Below are 22,320 nucleotides of genomic sequence, written 5' to 3'. Positions count from 1 at the left end.
ATGTGTTACTGCACTGATGGGGAGGTTGGGGGCAAGTAGCTCAGGCTTGGACCACGGGGAGGAAAGAGACTAAGAGCACTCTGGGCCAGCACAAGCCTGCGGCACCCGGGCCAAGGAGATGCCTGCCTGAGTGGGGTCAGTGGGGGCAGCGCTGAGGAGACAGCTCATCTGACTGGGAGACTGCACCGCACATGGAGGAACGGCAAGGAAGTAAATCCATGGAAGATGATTGGGAGCCAGGATTCTGACTGTAGGAGAGAAAAGGCAAAAGAACCAAAAAGAAGAAAGGCTAGAAAAGACCACGTGGTATTGGATTAGGGTTGAAAATAACAGGACGACCGGCCTCATGGTTTTCAGCTGTATGGACAGATGTATTCAGGAACAGATATAAACTTCTGTGAGTATACATAATTATTTTTTGGTTCTGTCCACTGAAAGGTCCTACAAGCAGTGACTACACAGTGGCAAAGAGCAAAACTAAAGCCCAAATTTTGCAACCTAAATACTACCCTCTATTTCAATAAACCAGGGTTCGTTGGCAGAAATGGCCAGTTCTGGGGCAGGCATGGATAGCACAACGTGAGATGGAATGTCTTTTGTACCATAAAGAAAGGAAGTGCTCAGAGAAGGATGAAGACATGTCAAAGGATAGAGCAACCAGGACATGTCAAGGGACACAGCCCCAGAAGCCAACCTAGGACAAGCTAAACATCAAAGTAAATACTTCATGGTTTCAAAACCACTGAGTGAAAGAGTCTATGAACCCAGAAAGAATAAAATAAATGAAAAAAAAACAATGAAGAAGAAGTGGAAACTCTAACTTACAGTATAGAAGGTCAACTAACAAATGTAACCAGAATGATAGCATTAGAAAAATCACTGTTTGCAGCGTGCTAAAAACTAACAGATAAAAATTTGATAACAACGGGATATTTATCGAGTCTCAAAATCTGCCCCCCAAAATACTTGTTAGTATGTACAAAAGAACTTGTTAACTTTACAGCAGGAAAAACCTGGTAAACATGACCTTTAACGCTAAAAGTTAAGTTTTTAAAAAGTTAAGCTCATCTGTAAGAGGACAAATCAAAACTGTGAGCCACAAAATATGATGTGCCCATGATTCAGCCTTGCGCCCTATGGGATTCCTGACAAAACGTGTAACTAGAACCTAATCATGAGGAAACAGCAGATGAACCAAAACTGAGAGACAGTCAAGAAAGTAAATAACAGGTACTCTTCAGAAGCGCCACGTCTGTGAAAGACACAGCAAAGACCAAGTGGCTGCTCTGATGAGGCAGACTAAAGGCACGACTGACATCCGGAAGCTCACTGAAAGATGGCAAAGAGAAGACTTCAGCTGTCAGTGTTGGCTCTGTGATAAAGAACCAGCTGGAACAGTGGCGTGATACGAGTGCAGGACCCAGGCTGGACTGTCTCATACCAGTGTACTTTTCTGTGTTTGATGTGCACACTGAGGTTAGGCAGGAGACTGTATTTATTTTCAGTAAATACATGCGGAAATAACTAAGGAGCAATGAGACACTGTGTCTGCAACTTTCAAAGAAAGTGAGAATGAAAAGGCAAATAAACATAATGTTAATTATGGGATCTGGGTAAAATAATATAGGAGCTCTTGGTACTATTATAATTTTTCTGTAGATTTTAAAAATTATTTCAAAACAAAACGTTAAAAAACGAAGTAAAAAATTATGATGGGAAACATATGAACTGACTACTATGTGTGAATTTTACTTAGATCCTAAATCAAACTATAAAAACAAGAAACGTGACTACTATGAAATGATCAGAAATACAAACACTGACTAGATATTTAATAGTATTGTGTGGGTTCTCAGTCACTCCGTCGTGTCCGACTCTGTGTGACCCCACAGGCTGTAGCCCACCTGGCTCCTCTGTCCACCGGATTTTCCAGGCAAGAATACTGGAGCGGGTTGCCATGCCCTCCTCCAGGAGATCTAACTGCCCCAGTGATTGAACCCGGGTCTCCTGCACCTCCTGCCTTGCAGGCAGATTCTTTACTGCTGAGCCATTGGGGAAACCTATTTGATAGTATTAATAAACTATTATTATTTAGGTGCAACAGTGATATCATAGCTCTGTTTTTAAAGTCCTAACTTTTAAGAAATACTTTCTGAAATATTTAGACGGAAATGACTTGAGGTCTGAGATGTGCTTCAGAATAACATGCAGGAATGCAGTGGGGTAAGCAGCAGCATAAGTGAAACAAGATTAGCCAAGAGTTGGTACAACTGAAGTTGGGTTGGAGGTATACGGGGCCTCATTCATACTATTACAAAAGTAAAGAGTTACTTTAAAGTGTTACTTCAGATTCTTACCGTCTGAGCCACCAAGGAAGCCTAATATATCTACTTACAAATATAAGCAGCATATATTTGAAAGTTTCTCTAAAAATTTTTAGAAGGGAAGATACACACGGAAGAAGCATTGTTTTGGAACAGGACATTTACAGTTTCAAATCACAAGTCTACCAGTTTTTAAGCATAGACTGTGGTCTTTAAGGTCTTCATTTCACTTCTGACATCTTCCTAGTGGGGTGATACTAAAGTTACTGTTATGAAGAGAATATAAAGTACCCAGCACGGTGAGATGCACACTGCAGTCACTTAATAAATCTAAGTTCCTTAAGACAATTCATTCTTAAAAAAAAAACAAAAACAAAAAAACAGAAAAGCACCCTATCCAAAAGTTCCTGGCAGGGAAATTGAACCCACTGTTCTACTGGCGGCTCCAGGTCTATTCCAGATGAACACCCCAGTGAGTGTTTAAAGACGAGGGTGCGTTAGCTCTGCGTGGGGACATGCAGCCTGCGCTGTCCTTAATGAGGAGCAGGTGCGCAGGACCCCTGGGTAATACATCTCAGGTGTGCGATGACTACATTCCTAGACTTCAGTCAGGGCAAATCTCATTCTATAAGATGGCCATTTTGCAAGATTATTTATATGACAGGATGTGCAAAAGGAAACATAAAAAATAAATTCTGTCTCAAATACACATATTTCACAGGTTCTAATAATTCACCTACCTAGGCTTCCTTTCCAAAAAGAATTAATCTAGCTCCACATGGACATTTAACAGATAAAGGTAAGATGAATGACTTCTTAAAAGTTTACATTAGCAGCGTATAAAGGATTTTACTGACAAAATTTCTTCCGGGTAGAATTATTTCCTTATTATCAGGTCCATTCAGAAATGCAGTAATCATTTGGTCTGCCCATTTTTTTCTCCCCAGTATTACCAGGCTTTTCCTAAACTTCCAGTCTTTTCAATCCCTTATAACTATTTATCAATGAACTACCCAAATGGTTTTAACTGTCTGTAGCTGCAGACTGCATTTTCATCCCTACCATCTGGTTTCTCCACTAGAGAACTTACATGGATGAACAATGTAACAGGAGTAACTGATCCACTGAAAGCTTACATTCCCAAGGTATTGTCCCAACTAACATAACCCAACATGCATCACTATTAAATTTTCCTCTGTCAATTTTCCATCAAGGATGGAAAAAGAATAATGGGCTACTATGGACCTTGGCCCACTGATACTTACAGCAACTCTCAATAATTTTTCACATTCTCATCCCCATTTCCTAGAGGACAGTGAATTCCCTGTTGTCACACCATAACTGGTATAAAATATTTACCTTTTCACTTATAACTCCTTATGGCTTAGTTTAAGACTGAATGCTTTACCAAAGATCAGAGTTTCAACTGTGTTTGAAAATGGGACATTACCTACAAAATGACTGAAGCTTAATATTAACATTTATCATTTCCATTTCTTTCTAGCCCTCTGTCCTCATTCCTGGGATGTGTGTGTGTGTGCATGTGTTAATTGCTGAGTCATGTCCAATTCTCTGTGACCGCATGGACTGTAGCCTGCCAGGCTCTTCTGTTAGTGGTATTCTCTAGGCAAGAATATTATGATTTCCATCTCTTTCTAAGCCTCTGCCTTCATTTCTGGGAAAGGACCAGGAATTCTATTATTTTGGCTTATAGAAAGTACACTGTGAAGTTGTTGATGATGTGCACAAAAGCAAACTTTTTCCTTCAAGAGCTGGAGTGAATATTTTATGTTTTAAAGGCTATGGGGTTTCTGCTGCAACACTCAACTCTGCATGAGTAGTGCAACAACAGTCACAGACGATGCATAAACGAGTGAGTGTGCACATTTCTCAATAAAACTTTATTTATAAGAACCAGCAGTAGGCCAGATCTGGCCTGCAGGCTGTAATTTACTGACCTCTCAAAGACAAATGAAATTTGGGTGATGGAAGTGAAAACACTGCAGCCAAGCCACCTGGTGAGATCAAAAGTGAGGAAGCAGGAAGGCAGATGTGTCTGAGGACATAGAATTATCGATTTTGTCAAAGATGGATACGAAGCCTAGCACGTGGTATCATGTAGAATTCTGAAACACAGGTTAGGAAGGATACTGCATTCCAAACAGAGGTTGTGCATTTATCAGCCATATTCCAGAGAGAACTGGCCTAGTAGACTGTGCAGGGTTGATGTGGGTGAGAGTCGGGGGGTGGAGTAGAGAGACAGCAAAACCAGAAGGCTGCTGCAGAGAAACATGTGCCCCACATTTTCCATATAAAATAAACCATCCTCCAGGCTTCCATTGTCTCTGCTCACTCAATGTGTTCCTCCCCCAGCATACAGGCAGGCTCCTGTGACTGACCACAACCAACACCCGTACACTATAACCACGTGGCAACAGTGAAGACAGGTGCTACCCTCGCAACATGGGAGACCCAGGTTCAATCCCTGGGTCAGAAAGATCCCCTGGAAAAGGGAATGGGTAGCCACTCCAGTATTCTTGCCTGGAGAATTTCATGAACAGAGGAGCCTGGCAAGCTACAGTCCAAGGGGTCGCAAACAGTCAGACACAAATGACTAACACATACATACAAATGAAATACTGAAGAAAATTTGGAGAGAAAAAACCAACCCAAATGCATGATCTTAATATAATTGGTTTTGGTTTTTTGCAGAGTCTCCTAGTTTTTCTCCTTACGCATACATTTTTACACAGATGTGATCAAATGCGTATGACATTTTATACTCTGCTTGGCCCATTTTAGTCTAATCACCTGTTTCTGACATCTTGTAGTCCTCTCAGAACCATAAGGTTCACTGCTGGGTCCTATGACATTCTTTCTTTACAGACTCATTCAGGAAACTTAGCCCTCTGCCTGGATTCAATTACCATGTGCATACAGATGGCTTCTGTTAGCTGCATCTCTAAGTCCTGACCTTCCAACTCATCAGTTACAGAGACTTATTACTAAAAACATTTCAATAGATATTGCTCATTACCGCTCCCACCCCCTCAATTTCTCCACCTTCACTATTACCCGCATATCTCAAGCCAAAAGCAGGCCCAGCTCCCTAGACATCTATATTTCATGCCTAAGTAAGGAAGAGCCCCACAGGACAGCTTCTCTCCTTCTCCTCTGCATTCAATACCATCCAGGAGCCAACACATCATGTTAAATACAGTCTGATCCCTTCCCTGCAGCAGGTGGAAGGGGAAGAAGACAGTAGGGAAGCTTCTTCTGAGGATGCACTGACATGTGATGGGGAAGGAATGGCACCAGGAGTGTTTCCTGGTGGTGGAAGGAGGGTGGACCCCGACCCCCTGGATACAGGAAGGACACAGGCTGCCTGACCGAGCATCACGGCCCTGGAACACAATGCGGCATACTGAAAACTGGGCCGGGCCCCTGCGCTGCAGTTCCTCAGCAAAGGGCCCAGGGACGGCAGCAGGTTCCCAGCAGGGCTGCTGTGAGCCACTAATGGACTGGTCAGCAGGGGAGTGCTCCAAACTCTTTCCCCTACATTTCTCAGAAGTGCGCTTTGCTGCCCAGCCCACAGGCAGAGTCCTGGACTGCATCCCAACCACTAAACCCAGAATTACAACATCTTCCTGCTTGCTTCCTTTCAACTTCTCTGAAAACTGTCCTACATACAGCACTAATTAATAAGTCTTCTCTTCCAGTCCTAAGCAAGCTCTACTCTCTGCCATTTTACCCCCAAACTGTAAGTACAGGCAATTCTGATTTCCCTCAGATCAATGCAGTAGCTGAACAAGAGTCCTGAGAACAGTGCCACGGCTGGCGGGGGAGAGGGGAAAGGTGAGGGCGCTCTATGTTTACCTCTGTGGGGGATTTTTTAAGAGAGTTGGAAACAAACAAACAAGAAACGAGTTTGATGCCCCACCTCCCTCAGGCCTGTCATAAATCACCAGTCTTTCTTTTACTTGAACTGCTCATGAGAGAATAAAAAAAAATCCACAAGACAGAGATAGGCCACTTGAGTAAATATGAATAGACTAGAATTTTTCACAAACAGGGACTCTCATACCCAAAACATGGCAGCACGTTTTCTTTCTTAAAAGTGCTTTCAAATTAACGTGAAACATAAAGCTTTTTGCCAAATAGACCCCGTACTGTCTGCTCTGCGTTCACCTTCCCCTCTAGTCCTTGTCTCCTCCTGAGCATGTCTGTGTGCGTGTACCTGTGTGTGTGCACACGTGTGTCCAGGGGCAAGGGGAGGGCTGCACTCCTACCCCCCCCCAAAGCAGACCCCAACAGTCAAGCAGAGGATGGAGGAGAAAACATCTGCCCCCGGCACGGTGACCGCAGCCGTGCCCACACCCCGACAACCATCTCCTGCCCTCTGCCCCTCCCCACAGCGCCAGCCTTCTCTTATCCCACTTAAGAAACAATGTCAGGAATGGTAATACTACCCCCAAATTGCTAGTCCCCAGATGCCTCGTCATTCCTTGGCAGCTCCCTTAACCTTGACCACCCATCTTTAAATACTCACTTTGTCAGATAACGCTCACAGCCTCATCTGAGTGTGCCCTGACCCAGCTGATAGAGGCTCCGTCACCCAACCTCAGATCGTAGCATCTCCTGCTCACTGCCTTGTGGCAGTGCCTTCAGAGGCAGGCGATCTGCTTGCGCCTCAGCTTCCTCATGTATCTATCATTCCCAACTTTGCCTAAGATATCTACCTACTGTTTCTACCAATTCATTTAAAATACGGTCTGGTTCAATACAAGGCTTTTTCAGATTTATTAAGCACTGTGCTAGCACACACTAGCTTGAAAGGAATTATGTCAATGTTTCCCTTCATAACCCAGCAGGACTCCACTGTGTATAATAAACATTAACTTGGCTCTTAATAGGCTTAAGTGAAATTTATTCTTTCCAAGATAGTGGTCAATCGTCAATGGTTCAAAGAATCTGCCACCTGGAACCATGACACCTTGCAATCACATGGGTATTAGTGATTTTCCAATCCTTCCAGCTACAGAATGGGTTAGAAACACCAAAACTGATCATATCAATGTGCACAGGACAGCCCACACAGGGTAATCAGAGTTCTTCTACTATGATGAGGGAAGGAAGAGGAAGAGGTTAAAAAAGGAATCCTAAGTAAAAGGAAAAAGAGAATTTCCTCTTTTCTCTCCCCTGAATTATGATTTGCACACACAAGTAGATGACTTGTTACTCGCTTCCAGAAAAGAGTGAGTAAGAACTATAAAGGAAGGTCCTCAATCTGTTGTTTATTTGCTTTAGTCTAAAATGGAAAAGTAAACAAAATAACACCCCACCATCTTTTTTGCTTGATTTAAGGCAAATAACTGGCTCCCAGCTACTTTAAACAAAAGTTACAATCACTCATTATGCAAGAAATTCTCTAAATGATTTAAAATGTTTGGTCCCACAAGGAAGAATGCAAAACAGATGTAATATAAAGTCTCTGATTATGAATGATAATTTCATGATAAGACCCTTCAACAGTGCCAAAAAATTATTTATTAACATGAGCTCCTGATATAAATTATTTTGGAAAAAAAAAATAAATGAGCAGGTCTCAGCAAGTCTTCAGTTAAACATGTTCCTGCTTACCAGAAAAAGAGGTCTATACATGTTAAATTATCAGATGCTTCTAGCCACACACAAGATAAGACTCAACTAGAAGCGTCTTCTATAACTCAAACACGCATTACGTCTTTGAGTAAGAAATGTGGATACAAAGGACTCAAGGGTTGATCAGAAACTCAAACAGTATAAGATTCTCATGGATTTTCATGGTTACAAAATGGCTACCAGAGCTCCAAACACTGAACCTGTATGTGATCACATTCCAAGCAAGAGGAAAAGGCAGGATGGAAAAAGGTACTTTTTGTCCTAAGCCTGATTCTCTTTAGAAAGGAAAACCTCTCCCAGAAGCCCATCTGCCTTACACTTCAAAAGCCAAACCAGACTTACACATGGACCTTTAAGTCACGTACTGGCAAAAAAAGAATGAGGCACCATCCTGACTTACAGCAGGCATGATACAGTCCCCTACGACTGTGCCCAAAACATGTTAGCCAAATGGAAGAAAACAAGCTGCTGTATCAGCAAGCAGCGAGTGTCATAGAGAAATTCCTGCACAAGTGGCTTAGGCCAAATATGTGCTTCAAATTCAGAGGTGAGGAATAAAATTCAGAAGCAGAAATGTAGTCCTACACTATCAAATACCCTGAGGTATCTAAGCAGAAAATGTGAATGAATGAGGCAGGCTGCTGAGGCCTGTGGAGCTCTCAAGGGGTGTGCCCAGATCACATCTCCAATTCCTGATCCATTTCACATCTTATCGAATATCAGCAAACTACAATAGAGCTATCTCCTCAATTTCTACACAGAAGTTATTTGGAAAAGCAGCATCCATGTTTAGGGTTTAACCATTTCTGGAGTGAGAATTCGTAAGCAATATGATTTTAAGAGGCTCGAAATTCTTCAGACGTTAAAAAAAGCCTCCGAAGATCTACAGCAAACGCTGTGCCATCTGCGGATGTACCAGTATAAACACACTATTTACCTACCTTTGTGTAAAAGACCTGCTAATCACAGATGTCTAATATAAAAATCCCTGTCCTGGGATACTTTCTAAGGCAATATTATAAAGAAGAGTTTCTACAGACTTTCCAATTCCACTGCTCCACGTCATCCCAATTGAGAAATCTGAAATCATTACTAACCTACTCTTCAGTAACTTTTTCTGTTATTTTTTGACTGTCTCTCTCTAATACACCATAAGCTCCTGTTTATTTATGAATACTCAGCACTCGGCACTCCGGCACACACAACAGGTGAACAACGAACACTTGGTGAATGAACAGTGAACGTGTTATTGCTGTTCTTTTGTTTTACGCAGAATGTCATTATTTCTATTGTTTTACGCAGAATGGGAGCGAACTACACAGGTGGATTCAGACTGATTATAATAGCTTTCCTTACATATTCCATTGCTAACTCCACTTATCTTTACTCCTCAATCTGTCTTACTTTTTAGTAAGTATTGGAAAAAATCCTTAAGAACTTCCCCATCAAGCAGAGACTCCAAGCAGTCCCATGTGAGATAATCAGATCCAAGTCTCACCTGCATTCATATCTTTAAACTTCTGCTTTAGCTCAGTAGGAGTAAAACGATACTGATCAAGACCATCATTCCAATAAATTCGGTCCAAGACTTGAAGATCTCCTCCAATCAGCCAATCTCCTTGTTCCATAACCATCTAATGGCAAGAGAAAGAAAATAATTTTTTTTTTAAACAGGAATCAAGATCGAAATAAGTAAGAACATTTCTCTCACACAAGTTATATATACCTATAAATTATGCTCATCTTAAGGTTAATGGTAGATCTGTTTGGCTTATCAACTGAACTGGGAATGAGAAATGCTGTAGAATTAGAATACATTTATAATTTCACAAAGGATTTGTGATACAGGTATTGTATTTGCATATGAAATGCAAACAAAATTGAAATGAATAATTATAACTTTTTAAGTAACAAAAACATTCTTTTAATTGTTGCTGCATGTTGATTAACAGAAAAATGGGTCATTCTGCCTTCTTTGTGTTTTCCAATCCTAAACTTTTGAGCAATTAAAGTAATGATGATGAGAAAAGACAGGAGAAACCAGAGGAATACCAGCTAGTGATAAACGTTACAGAGAAAACAAACAGGGCACTGGGGCACAGCGTCCAGGGAGCAGAGTGAATGGCCTTTAAGGACAGAGGAGTCACTATATCTCAGCTCCCCTACCGACGATCAGATGGAACCTGAGCCCCCTGGAGTGCAACTGTGGCATCTTAGACGCTGGACTGCCAGCAAAGTCCCATATCTGCCTATTTTTAAACTTTAATTGCTCTTTTTTGTCCTACAGAAGATAATGAAATAAAATCTAGCACACTTCCATGATTTAAACAGACACTATATACATTTTCTAGATATACAGAGCTACTAGAATTTCACTTAGGGCTTTTATTTTCCGCTGCACCGTAAAGCTTAGCTTGTAGGATCTCTGTTCCCTATCAGGGATGGAACCTGGCCCCAGCAGTGAAAGCGAGAGTCCAAACCACAGACTGCCGGGGAACTCCCTCAGTTTCTTTTACAGTTCAAAGTCTACTTTAAAACAAAGGACAGAAATGTGACTTCAGTGATAATATTTCACATACAATACATAAAATAACATGAGGCCCTTTGCAGAGACTAAAACTGCACTGTTCGCATACCAGAAACACAATGTTCAATTAAAAGTCCAGCTTAGATAAAATCACCCTGCTGTGGGCTCCCGCAGCATTCTGCCCTCACATCCTACCTCTAAATGCAAGATCAGTATCTGCTCCACCACCAGACAGCACACACCAAGCACAAAAGGACTGTGCCTGCCGTGCACATCACCCAATGTTCCCAGCACTGGCACCTAGCTCACGGCCTGGTGTACAGGAGGTGTTTAAACAATATTTGCTGAACATTTGTCTGCACCAAAATGACAAGCCTGTATGCTCATCACACAAATGTAAGTTCCAGCCTTGATTCTGCAAAATATTCATGGTTCCGATGGCAGAGTTGATATACAGGTAATGCCTCACAGTTCAGCACATGCAGTATTGGCAAATCAAGACAAAACGCAGCAAAGTTTACTCAGGACCTTGATATAGGGGTGATTCTTGCATGTTGTTCCCCACTGCCTGGCACAGCGCTCCTCCTTCCTGTGCTCAAAAAACTCTGGATTGCGAAGGATAGCCACCCGGCGGCCCTCATACATCAGCGCAAATGCCGTGCAGCCGTCCAGCCTCTCTTTGTCTTCCTGAGTAGCCGTCAGGACTATAGGTACTGACAGGTTAATGACACCCCCTGCAGGGCACAAAAGAAGGTAAAGCACACAGCTTATGTTACTCAACAGGTCTCATATCCACCTTTCACACTTCAGCAGACACTCTTCAAACAATAAAAGGTTTTACTCCAGTGATATGTTCTACTGGCCCCTGGCACAGAAAATCAGGGAGAGAACAAGCAACAAATTCAGAGTTTAAAAAACAACAGGAAAAATTGAGAACATCAATTGTAGCAATACTCTTCACAACCACTCATGAAACTGTCTTTAGGGGGAAGAATCACAGATATAACAAGGAAGAGCAGCTGGTTAAACCTAACATCACCAAAAATGTGCGAGTAAGACTAGGAATTGTGCTTCAGGGCCCTTTCAGGACAAATATGAACCCTTGCTGATAACTACATTTTGAGTGGCAAGTTACTTGAAGATACTTGCTAGACCTGGGTCTAGATCCTTGAGAAAGGAAGACAAAAACACTCAAAACGTTTCTATTGGTTTTTGATCAGAATGGAACTAATGTCAGCTATCATGGGTGACGAAACAAGTAAATAATCAGTGTCTCCATTTACGCCAAAATATGCTGCTGGTGAGACTGAAGGCACATTCTCGGTTCCCAACCTTTCAAGAGCTAAAAGTGTTTTCTTCTTTTCCCACTCATCATGTACAGATTAGGAATATAAAATGCATTCTCAAATTCATATGTGGATAATATTTACATATCAAAGAAAAACCATATTTTTTTGGAAATCATGGCATGCCTTCTTGGGGCAAAAGATGTCATCAAAATCAGTGATAACTGCTTGACTATTTTAAAATTACCACCACAAGGTAGAGTTCAAAATGGAAAATTAATGGACAGATTTGTACCACATCCAAGACTGAATCATTACTAAGGAGGCAGTCCACAGTAACTTTCACCATTATTTCCAAAGAAGAAAATCAAAAAGTAAAATTCAATCCTTATGTTCTTGTGATAAAGTTTCTTGAGAACAAGGATTAGGAATTACATTTTCTAGTATCTATTTACTCCCCTGGTCAAAAAAAGTTCTTCATAACACAGAAGAACATGGTTGTAATTTTGTAGGGGTCTATGACTTCTTTTTAAATGGAAGTATTGTAGCTGACGTACAATATTATGTTAGCTTCAGATGTACAACACTGTGATTCAACATTTAAATACAATATTTAAATTCAATATTTAAATCATTATGAAATGATCACCATAAGTCCAGTAATCATTTGTCACCATATAAAATTATTATAGTATTATATTTATGCTAATAAGTATATGTCTGTGACTTATTTATTTTATAGCTGGAAGTTTACACCTCTTAATCCCCTTCACCTTAGCCTATTCCAACCCCTCCCCTTCTAGCAACCATGAGTTTGTTCTCTGTATCTACGAGTCTATTTCTGTTTTGTTTGTTCTTTTGTATTTTAAATTCCACATATGAGTGAACTGACTTATTTCACTTAACAAATGGCAACCCACTCCAGTACTCTTGCCTGGAAAATCCCATGGGCGGATGAGCCTGGTAGGCTGCAGTCCATGGGGTCACTAAGAGTTGGACATGACTGAGTGACTTCACTTTTACTTTTTCACTTTCATGCATTGGAGAAAGAAATGGCAACCCACTCCAGTGTTCTTGCTTGGAGAATCCCAGGGACGGGGGAGCCTGGTGGGCTGCCACCTCTGGGGTCGCAAAGAGTCGGACACGACTGAAGCGACTTAGCAGCAGCAGCAGCAATAACCTCCAGGTCCATCCATGTTGCAACAAATGGCAAAAGTTCTTTCTTTTTTACAGCTGAGTAATATTCCTCTGTGTGTGTGTGTGTATCTTCTTTATCCTGTGTGTGTGTGTGTGTGTGTGTGTGTGTGTGTGTGTGTATCTTCTTTATCCATTCACCAACTGACAGGTACTTAGGTTGATTCCACGTCTTAGTGATCATAAATAACGCTGCAATGAACATAAGGGTGCATATATCTTTTGTAGTTAATGCTTTTGTTTTCTTCAGATAAATACCCAGAAGTGGAATTGCCAGATCATATGGCACTAGAGTTCTTTACAATTTAGTAACATCTCCTTTACTGTAGTAAATTGTTACCAACAGTATACAAAGTTTAAGGTAGCTAGAATGTAATGATGATATTCTAAATATAGATTTCTTTGGCAATTGCTTCAGTGTTTGAAAATAAGAACCAACCTTTCAGCCACCTATTTCAGGATTCCTAGACTTGGACTCCCTGATTCCTCCTTAGAACACCTGGCTTAATAAGCAAGCATGGGCCACAGTGCAGCACACGTTGGTGACTACGTACACTTTCGGAAAAGGTTTTCTACCATGATCAGGCAGATACGGAATAGGGAAACTGCGTTCGTGTTTTAAATCCATTTTTAGCCCTAATCCCCCACAATAAATCACAATCAGGAAAACTAAAACTGGAAAGATGATCTCAGGATATACGTAAAATATTCCGTACTATCTCCAATTAAGATGTTACCAGTACTCTCTCTAAACAGTGACCAACCCCTGCAAATATGTGCCTTCTTTTCCACACTCAATGCATCTGAATGTCCAAAGTCTTACCATCCAGAAGACAATCGAAATGGAGACACTGCAAGTACTCCCTCTCTCTCATAAAGCCATTCAGCGGGGTTGCCCAGCCTTCTGCCAAAACCTGCACCCACTGCATATCCACCTAGTAAATGAGACAGTAAAGAACAATGCTCTATTTCGTGTACTCATGAACAAAAGCAGTAACGGTTTTCTGGAGTTTCATTTTGTTTTTGTTGGTTTTTTTTTAATTTTTTTTTTCAGTTTTTTATTTTTTAAATTTTAAAATCTTTAATTCTTACATGCGTTCCCAAACATGAACCCCCCTCCCACCTCCCTCCCCATAACATTGAAAGTAATGGTAACAAACTTCTCAAGAATGATTACAGGTTATACAAATCTAATAAACAACAAGGGCACTAAGAAAATATGCGTTTTTCTTAATAAATTTAAATAACATTTCTAATAAGAATAGCATCTCCTAAACCAGCATTCCTCAAACTTCAATATGTATAAGAAACCTCTGGAAGACTTGTTAAATGAAGACTGCTCCACACCAGTTTCTGATTTAGCTGGTTTGCTATGGGGGACAAAGATTTGTGTTTTTAACAGGTACCCAGAAAATGTTAACAATAATGTTCTAGAAACCACTCTCTGACAACCACTGTTCTAAACTAAAACAAACTTTAGATAAAAATACTTACCCAAAGTGTCCCTCACCAATGACATTCATTTTATAAACACTGTATTATTTCTTGAACTTTAAGATTTCTAGTGTATCTGATCAGAATATTAAAGAATTGACAAATTAATGATTAATTAATGTAAACTAGGCGGGGGCTTCCCTAGTGGCTCAGTGGTAAAGAATCCACCTGCATTTCAGGAGATGCTAGCTCTATCCTTGGGTTAGGAAGATTCCCCTGGAGAAAGAAATGGCAACTCACTCCAGTATTCTTGCCTGGGCAATCCCATGGACAGAGGAGATTGGAGGGCTACAGTCTATGGGGTTGCAAAACAGTTAGACACAACTTAGCGACAAAACAAGAACAATGTAAGCTGGATATGCTCATTTTTAACTTGGTATATATATGTATATATATAGCCATGATTCTCAAAAGAGAAAAGATAAAGCGCCTGGCCAAGAGGTGTGCAGTAAGATGTGGCTTACCATGTATTCCCAAAGTATGCTAGCCAGCATGTTCCACTGAAAAATCAAATAATGGCAAAGTACACCCCTCCTTCAATTCACAGGAAAAAATTATATTCATGCACCAAATTGTTTCATTTTCAAGTTCTCCTCTTATTAATTCTTCCTAAACCTCTGACACGGCCCCTGTTTGTCTCTACTGGAATCTAATTGTAGATGGTATCTACTATAAACTGAATGTTTATGTCCCCCCCAAATATGTTGAAGCCCGCAATGTGAACTGGAGATAGGGCCCTAAGGAGGTGATGGAGCTTAAATGAGGTCATAAGGCTGGGTCCTCATCCCATAGTCTGGTGCTTGCGTAAGAGAAGGAAGAGACACCAGAGCTCGACTCTCACCCTGAGCGGATGGTGAGAAGGTGTCTGGCAGCCCGAGAGGAAGGGAGCCTTGTCAGGGACCAAGTTAGCCAGCACCCAGGTCTTGGACTTCTTTCTTACAGAACCGTGAGAAAAGAAATGTCTGTTGTTTACGCCATCCAGCCTACGGTTTTTGTTGTGGCAGCCCGAGCTAAAACATTACATGATGTAGCCCACGTTTCTTTAATTAATTATTTTTCATACTGCTTAGCAAAGAACAAACCACTGTTTCGAAAAAAGGTCCACATCTGAAAAAGCTACCATCTTTTTGGGTTACAGAGTCTGACTGACCTGGATTCGGATCCATTCATTCTCAGTTTCTTTCCTCTCTCTCCCTACCCCAATGTGTGTGTGTGTTTATTCAACTGACACGAAGTCTGTTAGTGACAAAATCTGTTGTTCCTTAGTAAAGTCAGCTTTGAGTGACTCTGCTCCCCAGCTCCCCCTTCTCCTTACTCCCTGCAACATGTCTTAGCTTCTGGTTAGAAACCCAATCACACAAACCACCTAGACAATGTACTCCTATCAGGAATTTGAGTAAGTCTTTGAAGAGTCTTTCTCCAGCCTCAGAAGGTTTGGGGGTTTTATTTTTCTCTTTCTCCTTACTTTCAGGTTTGGCACCTCCCTGGGTGTCTGGGATTTTTACTACACTAGAAAAAAGCTGGGAAATTCTATTCCTAGTGTAAGTTCTTATTTCTAAACCTATTTTTAAAGTATATCTGAGTGATACAATTTAAAATTCTCTAAGATTTGAAAGTGATAAATGATAGTCCCCATTGTCATCATATTTAGTTTAAGCAGTTTCTTATTGGGAAAAACACCTAATGATATTATTAGAGCTACAATACAACAGAATTATTCTTCACAATATAAGAAAGGGAAAATCAGGGTCTAGGCAAGGGATTAGGAAACATGTTTAAGGAAAAAAAATGTTCATTTTAATTATTAAATTATTAAAGGCTTTTTACTTTTTAGAATCCATTCCTTCTGATAGACCTAAAATCTTATATAACCTCTATTCTTTGGTATTTCAAAATAAATATTATGAGTAAAATAAAATCAAAGCCATGGTAATTTGGGAATATGGTTTTATAAATTAAACATATTTTGCACCCCGGAAATGGTATATACAACTGTGACCACCACCACCACTCATGCCCTCAAACACATCAATAAAATTACAAATTCTACAGACCAACATCTATCTATAGGATTAAAGCACTTGATACGAGAAAAGGACAAAGCACTTACTTTATTAATTTTCAATGCTGGTAGTGTTTCTGCATCTGTTTTTGCCAAATGAAGTTTATTTTCTGGCACATAGAGTTCTTTCACTTCATAAGAGGCATCCACAGGTACAATATCCTATACATTAACAAAAGCAAAATTAAATGTTTGATCCAACAATTTAGAGTTCTCCAAAGGGTATGTTAATGAAGGAAGTTAATGTTTCAAAAGGAGACTTTTAAAAAAGTATGAGAGGGATTTAATCAATTTTCCTAATGACGGTTGGTCTACTCCCAAGCAGATAACATCCCATACACAAGAAATCATCACACGTAACTTCCCACTATTGAGTATGAAACAAAGTCCCACAGTGTACCATGTATGTCAAAATCAGGCAACTGCAAAGAGGTGACCTCAAGTGAGGAATAATGATTAAAAGGACTTAGGAACAAATAAACAAAAAAGGCACTCTAAACATAATCACTATTATCTGCAACATATTATGGAACCATTTTATTCCAGCTTCCATACACATCTTTATCCCCAGCGTCACTAACCCCACCTGATTAGTCGCGTAATACAGTACTCCAGAGCACGTCAGCTCTATTCCTGCCACCGCAGTTTGAAAAAGAGCACTCTCTGACCTCCTATGAAGTGCGTTCTGGAAATTTTATCCCAACTCCAAGTACTCATTTATATCACACTGGGACAAAGCTTTTTCTCATTTATCCCACCAGTATCTATTTGTGATGACCACAAACTTACACTGCTCTCAGATACTGCTCATCAAGTGACCTTCACAAGGCTTGTTCACATCTGTCATTCTCCTAGGAATAATTATCAAATGTGTTTAATTACTCTAAATTTTTAAAGTCAAACCAAGTAATCTCCATAAGCATATAAAACTGGCACTGCTAAGTTTTTCATAAATGTCTAAGCAATGTCTCATTTAAAAATACATTAATTCTCAAGAGAATGATAAGACAAGCCACAGACTGAGAAAAAAATACCTGCAAAAGGCATATCTGAAAAAGGACTATTATCCAAAACATAGAAAGAACTCTTAAAACTCAACAGTAAGAAAAGAACCCTATTAGAAAATGGGTCAGAGACCTGAACAGACACCTCACCAAAGAAGCTATACAGATGACAAATAAGTATATGGAACAATACTCTACATCATATATCATCAGAAAAATGCAACTCAAAACCACAGTGAGATAACCCTGCTAGAATATACTTATTAGAATGGTCAAAATCCAAGACACTGAGCGCATGCTGACCAGGAGGCAGAGCAACAGGGACTCTCACTCACTGCTGGTGGGAATGCAAAATGGTATAGCTGTTTCAGAAGACAATCTGTTTTGAGCAAGCTTGGAGAGCTGGTGATGGACAAGGAAGCCTGGCATGCTGCAGTCCACGGGGTCACAAAGAGTCAGGCACGACTGAACAGCTGAACTGAACTGAACCATACTCTCGCCATGCAACCCAGTCGCCATGCTCCTTGGTATTTACCCAGATGAGCTGAAAACTTATGTCCACACAAAAATCTGCACACAGATGTTTACAGCAGCCTTGCTCATGACTGCCCAAACTTGAACACAAGCAAGAAGTCCTTCAGTAGATGAACGGCAGTATATCCAGACAATGGAATATTAGTCATTCAGCCCTAAGAAGAAATGAGCTATCAAACCATGAAGAGACATGAAGGAAACTTAAAGGCAGATGATTAAATCAAAGAAACCCACTGGAAAAGGTTACATACTGTACAGTTCCAACTATAGGACATTCTGAAAAGGCAAAACTATGGGCACAGTAAAAACATCAGCGGCTGCCCAAGGTTACAGGGGAGGGGAGAAGGGAAGAATAGGAAGAAAACGGGATTTTCTAGGACAGTAAAGCTATTCTGTAGAATACTACAATGGTGTGTAAATGTCATTACACAGTTGTTACAACCCACAGAATGTTCAACCCTAAAGTAAACTATGAACTATGGATGCTAACAATGTATCAATGTTGTTCAGTAGCTCAGTCACGTCCCACTCCTTGTGATCCCATGGACTACAGCACACCAGGCTTCCCTGTCCTTCACCATCTCCCAGAGCTTGCTCAAACTCATGTCTACTGAGTCAGTGATCCCATCCAACCATTTCTCATCCCCTGTCATCCCCTTCTCCTCTTGCCTTCAATCCTTCCCAGGACCGGGATCTTCTCTAATGAGTCCAATGAACCTATTAATGTACGTCACCAATTATAACAAAGGTACCACTCTGGTGAGGGATGCTGACAGCCGGATAACCCACGTGTGGCAGGGAGGGGAGTTCTAGGAGTTCATTCTCTATACTTCCCACTCAAGTTTTGCTATCAACTTGAAACTTCTCTAAAAAGTAAAGTCTATTTTTTAAAATGCATAACAAAAAAAAAAGGTAGTTTGAAACAAATATTAATGGAAAAACCAAGTGTTTAAAGACACTACCTACTACTTTTTCTGAGGAAAAAGTTTGGGAAGAAATTTCAACTAATATTCAGACTTATATTAATACCTTCAGCAGACGGAAAAAGCAGAGTCAGACATGTGTCTCAAAACTAGATGACCTCATGAAAGCCTGAATGCTACCACTCAAGCAGCCCTTACGGGCCCTGTGAATCTAGAAAGAACTATTCTCCTACATTTCTGTGATATTCTGTTCCTTCAAAGATAGAACATGTGCGCTAAGTTACTTCAGTCGTGTCCGACTCTTTGTGACTCTGTGGACTGCAGCCCGCCAGGCTCCTCTGTCCCGGGGATTCTCTGGGCAAGGATACTGGAGTGGGTTGCCGTGCCCTCCTCCGGGGGATCTTCCCGACCCAGGGATCATACCCACGTCTCCTGCGTTGCAGGCAGATTTTTTACCACTAGTGCCACCTCGGAAGCTCATAAAGACAGAGCAGCACTGGTTAAGTCATGTACCAAAACCAAGTTCCTCCCGCCAGTAAATTCAAGGCCTCCGATCTTTCTCAGGAGGAACTCAAGAATGAATGAGAAGAGTAAAGATGAAGAAAGGAAAAACAAGAAATAATGAAATTAAAAGACATAAATAAAGGAGCACTGCTTGCTACCATACCATGTTCAGCCAGCTCTCTGGGGGCCCTTTGTCCTTCGAGAATCCCACTGCTCAGGGGAAAGCAGAAAGTGTGTGTTAAACACAAACTGCGCACAGCACAGAGAGCTTCACAAACCTTCCACACCTCCTTTTGCAATTAAGCCTGCAGCAGGTACCCCCAGCTGAAGACTACTTATTGTGTTTACTAACAGTAAATACTACATGAGGGCCTCAAAGAATAATGGTGAAGGAAGAGAGACAGCTTCTATTACTGCTTCCATTTTCTCTTTATAGATATTAATACAACAAGGTAAAGTCTCTTTTTAAAATCTAGCAAGAGAAACAGCTTAAGGTAGTCCATTCTATACTTCTAACTCAAGGAATTATTTTTAATACATTTGTTTGAAATAATAAATTAATTATTTTTATAAAGCATAATTTATAATAATTTTATAAATAGTTAAATTCAATAAATAGTAGTAAAGAAAATGTGGAAATGAGAAGAACCCATCACCCTTATATATGGTTATCAACATCATTTTTGTGTGTTTCCCTCCAAGTGTTCTTCACCCATAGGTGTATCATAGAGCAACTGGTAGTTTGAGCAGTTTGTACAAAGTCTATTACTCCATCAACCAGAAAATAAAAATTCAGAATCCATGTTTCCCAGAACAATATAACGTGCATTAAGTGAACTGCACATGCACCCTATATGTTCAGTTAGCTTCTTGGGTAAGTGTAAAGCTCTCAAAGGTGCCTTAAGAAACACGCATTTTTGCAAAATAAAGAATTCAAATCTTCTACAACAAATGCTAAAATTAAAAGTTACACAGTCAGACAGATTCACTAAGGCTTTTGAGAGAAACAGTATGATAAAATTTCACAAAACACACTTGAAATTAAATATTTACATGAATCACAAAAACATCAGAGGAACATCATCTTCAAAACCAAAAAAAATACAATAAAGCAACAGAGGTCTATAGGTCACTTATTTCTGATTTGGCTACTTAAGGCCAGAGATCAAATTCTAACCGTGCAACCTTGAACGGGTTATCTACATTTCTCAACTTGTTTCTTTCTCAGCTGTTTAACAACAACAAGGGTATGAGTGTGTGTATGTATATATGTGTGTGTGAGTATATGCATATACATATATATAGTTACATGGCTGTGTGAAAAATGACTTAAAGTATGTAATCTGTGGGGGCTCACATTTACTGGATGCTAACAACAAACCCAGCAATGCCTTAAGGGTGTCACATGAATTAATTCACTTAATTTTCATGCAATCCTACCTATGAAAGTAAAAGAAACTATTGCTATTCTTCTTTTACAAATGAGGAAATTGAGGCTCAGAAGAGGTTAATAACTTACCCCAAATCCCTGCTACACTGTCTTCCAATGTGCTTAACACACGATAAATACTCAATAAATAATAATTACAGTGTGCTTGCTACATGCCAGGAACTGTTCTAAGCATGCTACATTTATTAATAGAATTCTCAGAACAATTTTGAGATAGGTACTATTTTTATTTCCCATTTTACAGATGAGAGGCTCAAAGCCAAAGAAATTAGGTTATTTTTTCCAAGGTCATATAGTTAATTGATAAGTGCTGGAGCTGGGATTCCAACTCAGGTCCCAATATTATTTTCTTCCAAATAAAAAACTAACAAAAATTTTTAATTAAAATAAAACCTTTACTGTTTCTCCCATAAAACTAAGTTATGAAACATTTTGTCACACAAAGTGCTCTTAGTTTATTTTCATGATTTTATTAAACATTTACAATTCCCAGGGTTTCAGCATGTGATCTTTCTGTGTTAATGAGGATCTAGACAAAAAGTAAAGATATTCAACATTTCAGTTACACCTAAACATTTTTATTAATAACAAGTGAATGATTTTCAACAAACTTTCTCAAGCCCCATCACTGTAAATAAATCAAACATCTCCGTTCTCACCACTTTGGATCCCTTAAAACTTTAAAAAACAAAATCCACAGTCTGGGAACAAATGACACAGCAACTCCAGGAAAGAGAAGGATTTCACTGATACAAACAACTCTACCTAAAGCTTTCTTTGGCATCTATGAAGCCCATACTACTTTGTAAGGATGGGATACCTCTTTCATGATGGGTATTGATGACTCTCCTCCACCCTCACCCCCGCTTTACCACTAACAGTTGTCAACCTTCCTGGAGGGTCAGAGGAGCGCACCCAACAAACTAAATCTTTTGATCTCTGTTGGATACAACAGGGCATTTTTAGCTGGATTTCCTAAGCCAGCATCACTAGCGTCAGCCCACACACACTAATGAGGAGCAGCAGTTGCCCACTTGGACGCTCCCAGCACAAGGCAGGCTCTGTCCTCGCCTCGCCTCGGACGTGGAATCCCCCTTCTGTATCACATACCACAGTGGAGTATGCACCCCAGTATATGAATCTGCCTCCTCCAAACAGAATTTGTTCAAAATAAGAGCCAAGAATCAACAAATGTTTCTATATATCATGTCAATTTCCTGGCAACCACACCCTAAGTGAAAAACCAAAAGGTACAAACAGTTGGTGAGCAAATCCAAAAAAACTTATTTGAACATGAAAGAGCAGTAACTCTCTCATAAACCTGGCCAAATTATTTTTTTAATGTTTTGTACACTAA

The 22,320-nt window shown here is 40.2% G+C and overlaps 1 protein-coding gene across 3 annotated transcripts in view; it reads right to left on the bottom strand.

Moving 5' to 3' along the window:
* Window positions 1–22,320, bottom strand: part of PAPSS1 (3'-phosphoadenosine 5'-phosphosulfate synthase 1) — a 114,152-nt gene that overhangs the window by 43,373 nt on the left and 48,459 nt on the right. For all 3 annotated transcript variants that reach the window (XR_009601133.1, XM_004009639.6, XM_012179553.5), the window contains exons 6-9: window positions 16,597–16,710; window positions 13,816–13,927; window positions 11,041–11,246; window positions 9,484–9,619 (exon numbers count right to left, since the gene is read on the bottom strand). Coding sequence is in view for 2 of the 3 variants with exons in the window: in XM_004009639.6 (XP_004009688.1) it covers window positions 9,484–9,619; window positions 11,041–11,246; window positions 13,816–13,927; window positions 16,597–16,710 (568 nt within the window). In the remaining variant the exon portion in view is untranslated. The remainder of the gene's footprint in view (window positions 1–9,483; window positions 9,620–11,040; window positions 11,247–13,815; window positions 13,928–16,596; window positions 16,711–22,320) is intronic.

Source organism: Ovis aries, chromosome 6, assembly GCF_016772045.2.
Source record: "Ovis aries strain OAR_USU_Benz2616 breed Rambouillet chromosome 6, ARS-UI_Ramb_v3.0, whole genome shotgun sequence".
NCBI classification, from domain to species: Eukaryota; Metazoa; Chordata; class Mammalia; order Artiodactyla; family Bovidae; genus Ovis; species Ovis aries.
Note: the sequence above shows the minus strand (reverse complement) of the source record. Positions and strands in the feature narration are given on the sequence as shown.